Genomic DNA, 10,478 nt, shown 5'->3' with positions numbered 1-10,478 from the left:
CTTGTAGCCTTTTTCCCTAGCCCCCCCCACTCCCCCCCCCCAGTTCTGGTGCTGCATGCATGTAGGGAGGGGGAGCCAGGTGTAAGCTAGGGTTTGCCTAGCCTGAGATGGAGGGAGAAGGGCTGGGGGAGGGTCTTCAATACACCTGCCCCCCAGTCCAGCACAGGCTGAGTAAAACCCAGCCTGCAGCTGCTCCCCACCCCCTCTTTCCCCTTCCCTTCCTGCAGATAGCACCGGGGGTGGGTCATACAACAGACTGACCCAAAGTAGAGCACCTTTATCTGATCCCTCATTTGATGAGGGTTAATTTGTCATGCAAACAGCCACTTTTAAAACACTCTGCAGCCATGCATGTGTGTCTTGGCATGGCTATAGACTGCATTCAGGGGGCCGATTGTATGACTAATATAAATTCTGTTTGTGCCTAATGGGCTTGTCCTGACAAGTGCACATGTTCAGTGACATGCCTTTCCCACAGGACAAATATTGGCACATATTTGTGCTGCTATCTGTCCCCAGGTATGCTCCTCCACATGCACTCTGGCACATTTCAAATTGCCCCCTGTGGGGTAAGAAAGGCTAGGGTCACCATCTCTGTTGGGCCCAGAAGCCTTATCTAGGGTCCTGGGGGCCTCCCAGGCCAGAAGTTGGGCCAAGCTAATCACTCAGAGCCTGGCTAGCAGCCAAAGCATGGCTCTGGCTAGCCAGGCTCTGTTTCTGATGGTGCACACTGCTGCCACATTCTCTACAATGCTTTTTTCTGGGATCTCCCAGGGTAAAAAAACCCTGCTGTATTGCAAATTAGCAGTGCGGTGAATAGGGGCACATTGAGTCACAGGAAACAGAAGTGCCCTGCTATATTATAATCAGGCTAGAAGGAATTAAGGTACCATTTTTTCCCCTCGACCACGCATCTGCCCAGTGACTGTGGCCAATTAGTTCTTATTGTCACTTGCTTCTTGCTCATAGTGACACTCATGTTTTGATGGCATGAGTCCAGCATTTCCCAGGTCTCACAAATTGTGGCCTTTATCATCCCAGTTCTGAAATTTCCCATCTGCACCACTCCCTTCTAACAGCCCATGCTTTCTCTCCTGGACCTAGAAACACTGAGCTGGAAATCACTTTCAGTGAAGCACTGGATGCACTGTTAAGGTGATTTTGTTTTATCCATTTGAAAGATATGGATATTTCATTCTAATGACCACCGGATTAAATACACAGTATATTTGATTATTTTTGCCAAGTTTGCTGTGTTTTGAATGCATATTGGATGACGTAGCAAATGAATGCATATTCCAATAAAATTATATTTGCTATAAAGTTATATTCTGCTTCACTCCATATCAATAATATACCTTTAGGCCCCTAGCATACTACTACAGCTTCTAGTTCTTTTCTTTTACCTGGAAAAAAGATGTTATATGTGTTATAAGTGATGATGTACCACACAATCTGCACCCCCTTTTCAAAAGCCTATGTTCTCCCAGGAGCACTGGCACCCTTGGCTTTAAATTCCTGCTAGCTTGTGATCACTGGAAATAAAGGCCCAAGACTTCCAGACTTCCCAGCTGTTTCTCTCCCACTGTGCCCAAGGTAAACTGGTCTCCCCACTGCCTGGAAGTGACACAGTACAATCACTGCCTTGTGTGAATGCACCAGCCCAATGTAACTGGATGCTGCCTGTGCATCTGTTAGCTGTTTCCACAGTAAAACTTTACAACACCACACAATTTGATTCTACTCTATATCAGTTTATGAGTTTGAGAGTCCACATCCTAAGTATTTACCTAAAGTTTCCTCATGGATTTCCAAGCTTTTTAAAAACTTTAATTATCAATTAACAATGTATAGGAATGGACACAGGTGGGATCTTCTGGCTAGAGGATGCCGAGGAAAGTCAAGAGTATGCTACTCACTTTTAGGATCCCATCGATAATGTTCTGGTGTGATGTTTTTGCCATCGCTACACCATCACTAAGGGGTTCTTCTATCTGAGCAAAACATGTCTCAACCTCCTTCTCCAATTCATTAATCTCCTTCATCACAAAGGTTTCCAGGGTGTTGTGCTGAGATCTCCAGTTCTGGAATGGCAGAGAAACACTGGACTCAGCATCTGGTGCCGGTGCTGGTGGCAACAAACAGATTCCAGGATTTCTTTCTCTAGGAGTGTGATCCAGGCTCAGGTTGGTTCAGCTCCCTCATGGAAGCCTCTAAAAAACACCAGGCTGCTGAAAGAGGGGTTTAAACCCACTCGTTAAGTGGTACCTATCCTCCTTTTCTCCCCCAGTGATGAATTTCCAACAGTGCTCCACTGGGAGTGAGTGCTTGGGTGTGATGTCACCAGAGAGGGTGGAAATGACCATTCAAATCATGGTCTTGGAAAAATGTAGGTGCATCTGTCCTAGAGGAAATGATGGATTCCTCACACGAATGCCATTTCACAGGGGCTGCCTACAGAGCAAGCGGCAGTGTAGAAAGGGTGCAGAGATTTCTACCAGTCACCAGGCTTGTTCTGGGGGCAGAATTCAATGCTGGTCTTTCAGTATCAAAAACATAGGGGTCTGTGATACACAAGTGAGTAGTTGTCTTTCCTTCTAATGAATGACTGTGAAATGACAAAGTTCAATATCCTGAGGCAGGGGAGGAAGAAGAGCTGCAGAAAAAGGACACTGGACTTCAGAACATCAAACCAAGGGAAAAAGGAGTCCAGGACTGCTGGCTGTACTTTAAAGAGGCTCGCTTAAGGGCTCAGGAGCAAGCTATCCTGATGTGATGAAAGAATGAGAACTGCAACCAGAAACCAGCTTGGCTTAACCGTGATCCCTGCAAGGGACTGAAACTCAAAAAGAAATCCTATAAAAAAGTGGAAACTTGGCCATAGTACTAGGGAAGAGTACAATAGGATTACAGGGGCATGCAGGGAGAAAAAGAGGAAGACTGAGGCACAATTTGAAATACAGCTGGAAAGGGACATCAAAGACAATAAAAAGATTCTACACGAATAAGAGGAAGAGTAGAGAAACCATAACTCCATTAAGGAATGCAGAAGGCAATCTACCCACAGATGATGCAGAGAAGGCTGAAATATTTAATTTCCATACTGGAATTTTCTATTTCTGTTTTCACAAATTGGGGAAGCTGCCATCTGATGAGTGCAGTTGGCAGCAGATATAGGGAAGACAACAAACAGCCTAGAGTAGCAGAAGAACCGGTTAAACATTACTTAAAGAAGCTAAATATATTCAAAATTGGCAGGACTAGAGGAGATACACCCCAGAGTACTGAATGAATCAGCTGAGGTAATTTTGGAACCACTGCCTATTCTGTTTGAAAACTGATGGAGGTTAGGTGAGGTCCTGCTGGATGACTGGAAAAGGGAAAATACAGTGCCCATCATTAAGAAAGGGAAGAAGGAGGATCCAGAGAATTACAAACCATTCAGTCTGACCTCTATACCCAGAAAAATCATGAATAAGGTCCTCAAGGAATCTATTGTGAAGCCCCTAGAGCAGTGATTTTCAATATTTTTTCATTTGCAGGCCCTTAAAAAAAATTGAATGGAGGTGCAGACCCTTTGAAAATTTCAAATGCAGGGGCAGAACCCATGGAATTGTATGTGTGCATATTCACATACTTTTGCTTGATCACAGTCATCTTTGTGGACCCCCTAGACATTGTAGATGGACCTCCCAGGGGTCCGTGCATCACAGGTTGAAAACCACTGCCCTAGTGGAGAACAAGGAGATCAGGAACAGCCAGCCTGGATTCACCAAGAGCCTGACCAACCTGATTTCCTTCTATGGTAAGGTGACAGGCTATGTAGAAGATCAAGGGAAGTGATATGGCTTGACTTTAGCAAGGCCTTTTACACTGTCTACCACAGTATTCTCATTAACAAGCTAAGGAAATACAGACTAGATTAAAGTACTGTCAGGTGGGTATGTAACAGGATCGATCATCATGCTTAACAAGTAGTCCTTAATGACTCAACATCTAGTTGGGAGGAGGCATCAAGAAGGGTTGTACAAGGGTTTCTCCCCAGGTCCAGTATTGTTCAAAATCTTAATTAATGATTCGGATGATGGGATCAAGTGCATGGTTAGCAAATGTGTGGACAACACCAACTTTGATGGAATTGCAGAGACCCTTGAAGGCAGGTCTAGAATCCAGAATGATCTGGACAATTTGGAGGAATGGTCCGCAATCAATGAGATGAGAGTCAACAAGGACAAGTGCAAAGTACTGCACTTGGGATGTAATAATTGCTGGCACAAATACAGCTTGGGGAATGACCAGCTAGACTGTAGTCCTGTAGAGAAGGCCCTAGGGTTTACAGTGGACCAGGAGCTCAAAAAGAGCCCACAATGTGCTCTTGTTGCTGAGAAAGGTCAACAATACCCTGGGTTGCATTAACCGGGAGCTGCTTACAAATCAAAAGAAGTGATTCTTCTCCTCTATTCAGCACTGGCAAGGCCTCACCTGGAGTCCTGTGTCCTGGGTCCAGTTTTGGGCCCCACACTTCGAGAAGCATGTGGAGTATTTGGAAAGAGTCCAGCACAGAGCAACAAAAATGATTAGGGGCCTGGGAGGTACAACTTATGAAGAAAGGCTGAAAGAGCTAGGGTTATTTAGTCTGGAGAAGAGAAGACTGATGGGGTATTTCATAACATGCTCCAAATCCCCAAAGGGCAATTATGGAGAGGATGGAGATAGGTTACAGGAGGCAGAACTAGGAGCAATGGCCTCAAGCTTCAGTGGGGAAATGTAGTTTGAAGATTAGGAGGAACTTTACAACTCTGAGGATGGTCAAGCATTGTTACAGACTACCTTGAGAACTTGTAGAATCTCCACCTTGGGCAGTTTTCAAGAGCAGTTTGGATAGACACTTGTCTATGATGGTTTAGTCATGGATGACCCTGCCTTAACAGAGGGTTGGACTGGATGTGACCTTGTGAGGTCCCTTCCATTCCAACTTTCCTATGATCCTAAACCTTTCAAAAGATTTGGACTTGTTCACTGCATGGAGCTGGCTGCTGATTCCAAGAAGCAAAGAAGCAAGGGGAAGAAGGTAGTTTGCAGACAGGCTGCTATAGTAAGAAGGCATGGGAATATCTGTGTTCCTGGCAACAACAGTCACAGTAGTTAAAGATGGTTGGGTTGTACCTTCAGGTTTTCTGTAGATCTGAAGTTTTGAGCCAGTGAGAGAATGACATATGCCTCTGTCACATAATTCATTAGCAGCTTCTTCCTCTCCTTTAGGTAGAGCTTCCTGATGCTGTCTCTCAGCCTGGGGATCTCTGAAATAGCAGAGACAGGTGAACTTAGATACATGATGGGGCCATTCCTCCTGCGAAATGTGATGTAGGTTAACACAGGACTAGATTACAGTACAACTGATATAGGCACGTTTGGATCTGATCGCATCAGCATCTCAGCTTCCATTTGCAAAATGCCACAAAATAACTATTGGCAGTTGTAAAACACCTGCTGGACTCTTCCCTGTTTTGAGTCTTAGAGGTGAGCTTGGATATCCATGTACAAGACATGCTTTGCTTTAGCTCATGAGTAAAATAGTCAGCCTGTGTGTGAAGTACAGAGCCCTGCTTGTGGGAAGTCCTTTCTCACCTTAGAATCCCTAGATTGAGTCCCCCCACTCCTTTCTGGGTCTTGAACAGACCCCTAGTACTCACAGATCCACATAAAAATATCAATTAGAATCAAATCCTAGATCTTAGTGCTCTAACCAATCACCTGTATGAGGCAGGAAAGAATTATTTTGATGATGCATAATTTGAATTCTTTCATCTTCATCCTCTTTCCTCTAAAGCATCAGAGACTGATGGCTGGAGATGGGATAGCAAATGGGGTGGGGCAGTTTTCTGAGTCGGTACACAGACTGGTGTGGGCTGCCCACATTCTCAAGTTCAGTTTAGTCCATAGGGGGCGGAAGTGGGGGTGAACCCCCCCCCCCCCCCCCCAATCCAAATGCAGGACAGCAGCAGGCATAGCCTTAGGGCAGCCTGGCCGTGGTCTGCTGCAGCAGGCGGGGGAGAAGCGGGCACACTCAGATACCCTGAGAACTCATAGCCAGCCAAGCCACATGCAGACAGGTAAGGTTTTTTAAATCTTCTTTATCACCCTGGGCTTGGATGGGAGTGAGGGCAGATGCAGGCCCCCACAGTGCAGGAGAGAGTGGGGTAGGGGCACAGTGAATCCTTGTCCCTGCCCTGCTCCCTGCTGCACTGTAGGGATTGTCCCATGACCCAGCCTGGCCAGGGCCCCATTCATCGTGAATGGAGCCCTGGCCGGGCTGGGTCAGATCCTGATGGCTCCCACCACTGCAGACACTGTGGGGAGCCAAGGAAGGGGAGGGGGAGTTCGTGGTGGATTGGGACCCAGCTGGGCATGGTTGTGGTACAATTGGAGTCCAGCAGCTCCTCCAGATGCATGGCACTAGGAAGAAAAGGGGGGATGGGGAGCACATGGCTCCCCGATCTTTGCACAAGGCAAGAGCGGGCTGCAGCTGCGAGATTTGCTCTACTCCCTGCCTCCGCACCTCACCACTGCTCCTTTGAAAGCGATGTGGCATGGTGCCATTTGCCTTGTTGCATGGCCCACCCAGTGTACATGGCGCACATGGCAGTGCCCACTGCTTTTGAAGCAGCAGGAGCAGGGAGGCACAGAGGCGAGGACCCCTTCAACCTGGTGGTGCAGCTGAGGCTGGCCCTGCTCCAGCCCCCGGCTCTGGGCCCACCCTTGGCGGTGTGCAGCCAGGGTCAGGGTGTGGAGGCAGCCAGGGCCAGTGCAGCCGGGCCTGGGGCTGCTGGGGCCTGGAGGCAGCCAGGGCTGGTGTGGCACTAGGCAACAGCACTCACCCCCCACACCAGGGCCCCTTCCCTTCCCCCCACAGATTTTCCCATGTTGGGGGGGGCATGTGAGCGTGCATGCATGAGCACATGGCCGTCCCTAGAGGGGGAGGCAAATCAGGGTGACCCTTCCCCCCATGCCACCGCCAATAGTGGTGGAAGCTTCTTCAGGTCTGGGATCGGAGTAGGGGTAGGGCCCCGCATGGACTGATTTGCCCTGGGCCTCACACCCTGATCAGGTCACCTCTGCATGCGCGCATGCTCAACCCCCCCCTCAAAAATATTTTTTCTTTCTCTGCCTATGGTCTGGGCTCCAGGTTTGTGAAGGAGTTTTCTCTCTGGTCTGACTGGCAAGGGTCTTTGAGGGATTTGCCTTCCTCTGCAGCATGAGATCATAATTCACCTAAACAATTTCCTGCCATTGTAGGTGTGGTCTTGGTTTGTCTGATTCTTTAGCCAAGATCTTTAGTTTGAGGACTGAGGTAATTTTGTGCAACACGTTAGTCACATCTTCAGTGTGTCATGTCTTCCAGAGGCCTAACTATGACAACGTACATTGCCCAGCACAACACAGCTCTGATTTTGGTTGTGGCCTCCCACTACATTGCTAAAACAAGCACTTGACAGCAAATATAAACCTCTGACATCAATACATTTCAGATGCTTCTCTGAATGAAACTTCTGCCCCTTTAAAGTTTCCATCACTATCAAGATCAGCACAGCAAGTATTATAGTGCCCCAGCCAAAGAAACACTCACAGGTTAACCACTATGGTAATGGGGAAAGACTGGATGTTACCTGTATCTTCCTTAGTGAGCTTCTCCTCTTGCCAGTATTCTCGGGCACTGACTGTGTAAACTAGATCCGCCTTGCCCAGAATCTCTGAATCACTTGGCAGCTCTTTCTAAAGGACAAACACAAGCAGAATGGGCAATGATGAAGTGGAATATTTGGAGCAGTCTCCGAAAAATCCTATTGTCATTGCACAATCCCACAGCAGTTCACATGCTGTTGCAACAGGCATTAGTGTACTCACTCTCAGCCATCCCCGCTAATGGCCCAGTACCAAACCGCACTGCTAGTTTTTGTCTGTTCTCCCCTTCCACTGCTCATCTAGTTGCCCCCATTCCATCACTGTTCTCAGCTTTGTTGATTGAAGGGTAAAAACAGAGGTTGCCAAACAGAAGCAGATTAGCTGTGGTAGGATGTGTCCATCCACAGCTGATCTGCCTTATTGTGTGAAACACATAGCAACCCTAGTCCTACACTGGGCAGGGGCCTGATATGCTGGGACCCATTATGTGCCAACCCATGTTTTGACCAGAGGCATGAGGCCGTGTGGATTCCGGCAAATTTTTATGGCAACACAAGGCAAGGAAAGGCAATGTCTGTTTTCACCCAAAGAGCCTTCTCATCTGCAACTCTTGCAATGCAGAGCAACCTAGCAAATCTCTGCTGCCTTCCTTTTCAGCTTATCTGTTACCGGATTAGTTGTTAGGGACTCATTGTATGTACAGGAAGCTGGGTTTGCTGGTCAGCTGCATTGCATTTAAACTCTCAGTACAGCCTCAACTCCTACTTTGCTCTTATGGATTGATTTGATTCAGGTTGTCCACTCTTCCATGAGCAAACACTGAATCAAGATTTGACTTTAGTTCTAGCAGTTCTTGCTTATGACTGAGGGAGGACGAGGAAGGTTGGCCAGCTCCAAACACGCAGGCCTTTAGACTGTAGATTAGAGGAAAGCTCTGGTTTTACCATCTCTGCTTCCTTTAGAGCAGCTCTATCCAACTCCTAAGTGACTGCTTGTCATAAACCTGGGTGTCACACTAGTGTAAGTTAAGAGCACTAAATGTCATGGTACTAATGGCACTCAAATTTGTTAAAGAGTTACAAATCACCAGTGCATCACTATGTGCTTACCTGCAGCTTTCTCATGATTTCCTTTCTCCGTTCCAGTTTTACACTTTCATTTCTCTCCAAGACAGCATCATGTTCACTGCCTAAAGATTTCTACATTAGAGAAGCAATGCAAGTTATTTTACATATTGCCCCAAACTGCCAGACCATATTCACAAAGTCATCGATTCTAAGTCTGGAGAGGATCATCTAGTCTAGCTTCCTACTTAACACAGGCTAAAGATTTGAGTTTAAATTAAAATGCAACTAGATTTAGACAGCCTACAAAAGTGGGCAGATGAGACTAGGATGGGGTTCAACGCATACAAGTGCAGGGTGCTGCCCCTTGGGAGAAGGAATCCACAGCATACATACAGGCTGGGGAGTTCCCCTCTTGAAAGCACAGAGGTGGAAAGGGATCTTGGAGTTATTATTGATGCCAAGATGAACATGAACCGCCAATGCCAGACCGCAGCTGGCAAGGTCAGCCAGACCTTGTCATGCATCCAAAGGTGCATTTCAAGCTGGTCCAGAGAGACGATACTCCCCCCCCATGCGACATTGGTCAGGCTGCAGTTGGAGCACTGCATCCAGTTTTGGGTGCCACACTTCAAGAGGGATGTGGACAACCTTGAGAGGGTTCAGAGGAGGGTCACTTATATGGTTAGGAGCCTGCAGGCAAAGCCCTACGAGGAGAGGCTGAGGGACCTAGATCTCTTCAGCCTCTGGCAGAGAAGGCTGAGAGGTGATCTTGTGGCCACCTATGAATTTATTCAGCGAGGAATAAAAGATACTCTATTTACCAGGGCACCCCTTGGAGTAACTGGGAACAACGACCACAAACTGATGGAGAGCAGATTTAGGTTAGACAGCAGGAAGAACTTCTTTACAGTAAGGGTTGCCAGAATCTGGAATGGGCTTCCAAGGGAGGTGGTGCTCTCCCTTACCTTGGGGGTCTTTAAGAGGAGCTGACCCTAGCTACTATGATACTATGAAACTATGTGTGAACAAGAACTATCTACTAGGGTTGTGCGAAGCTTTGGGTGCTGATTTGATTTGGAGGGGATTTGGCCTGATTCAGTGGCCGAATCTCTGAATCCAAATTGAATCAGGAGACTAATTAAAAGGTCTGAATCGATTTGAAGCTCTCTCAATCAATTTGGAAAAGATTCAGGGAGCTTTGGTGATTTGGGCAGTCCTCACTGGCTGCAGCAGGGAGCTGGGCCGGATTCCATGCTGGTAAGTAGGGGCAGAGGAGGGGGGGTACAGGAGGGGGGAAGGGACCATGGGGGAACCCCCACCAGGCCCCATCCCCTACCTGCTTCCCCAGCCCCCCGAGTGCCCTCCAACCCCCTCCCACTCTCCCAACCCTCTCCCCCCATGCCTGCCCTGACTGGCCTCAGCCCCTGGTTGTTTAAAAAGAGCCCCCACTCACCAGTTGCTGCTGGGTAGAGGGGAGATTCCCACTACCCCCCACTGCCCTGTGCTGCATGGGGGGCCCTGCCATGAGACCCCTAACCTCCACCCACTCTCCCAGCCCCCCTGCAGTGGTTACCCCACCTGCCCTGGGTCCCAACCCTTTAAAAAAAAAAAAAGCAGCTGCTGAAGTGGCTTCAGGGCTTCTGGGGGCTCATGGCAGAGCCCCCTATGCAGCATGGGTCAATGGGGATCTCGCCCCCTGCCTGGCAGGAGCTGGTGAGTGGGGGCTTC

The 10,478-nt window shown here is 48.0% G+C and overlaps 1 protein-coding gene across 1 annotated transcript in view; it reads right to left on the bottom strand.

Annotated features, from left to right (window-relative positions):
* LOC102381426 (nuclear GTPase SLIP-GC-like) overlaps positions 1-10,478 on the bottom strand; it is a 54,231-nt gene that overhangs the window by 19,111 nt on the left and 24,642 nt on the right. Inside the window, exons 10-13 of the mRNA XM_014524814.2 lie at positions 8,793-8,882; positions 7,668-7,773; positions 5,167-5,300; positions 1,920-2,084 (exon numbers count right to left, since the gene is read on the bottom strand). Coding sequence (XP_014380300.1) covers positions 1,920-2,084; positions 5,167-5,300; positions 7,668-7,773; positions 8,793-8,882 — 495 coding nt within the window. The remainder of the gene's footprint in view (positions 1-1,919; positions 2,085-5,166; positions 5,301-7,667; positions 7,774-8,792; positions 8,883-10,478) is intronic.

Source organism: Alligator sinensis, unplaced genomic scaffold (assembly GCF_000455745.1).
Source record: "Alligator sinensis unplaced genomic scaffold, ASM45574v1 scaffold650_1, whole genome shotgun sequence".
Classification (NCBI taxonomy): Eukaryota; Metazoa; Chordata; order Crocodylia; family Alligatoridae; genus Alligator; species Alligator sinensis.
Note: the sequence above shows the minus strand (reverse complement) of the source record. Positions and strands in the feature narration are given on the sequence as shown.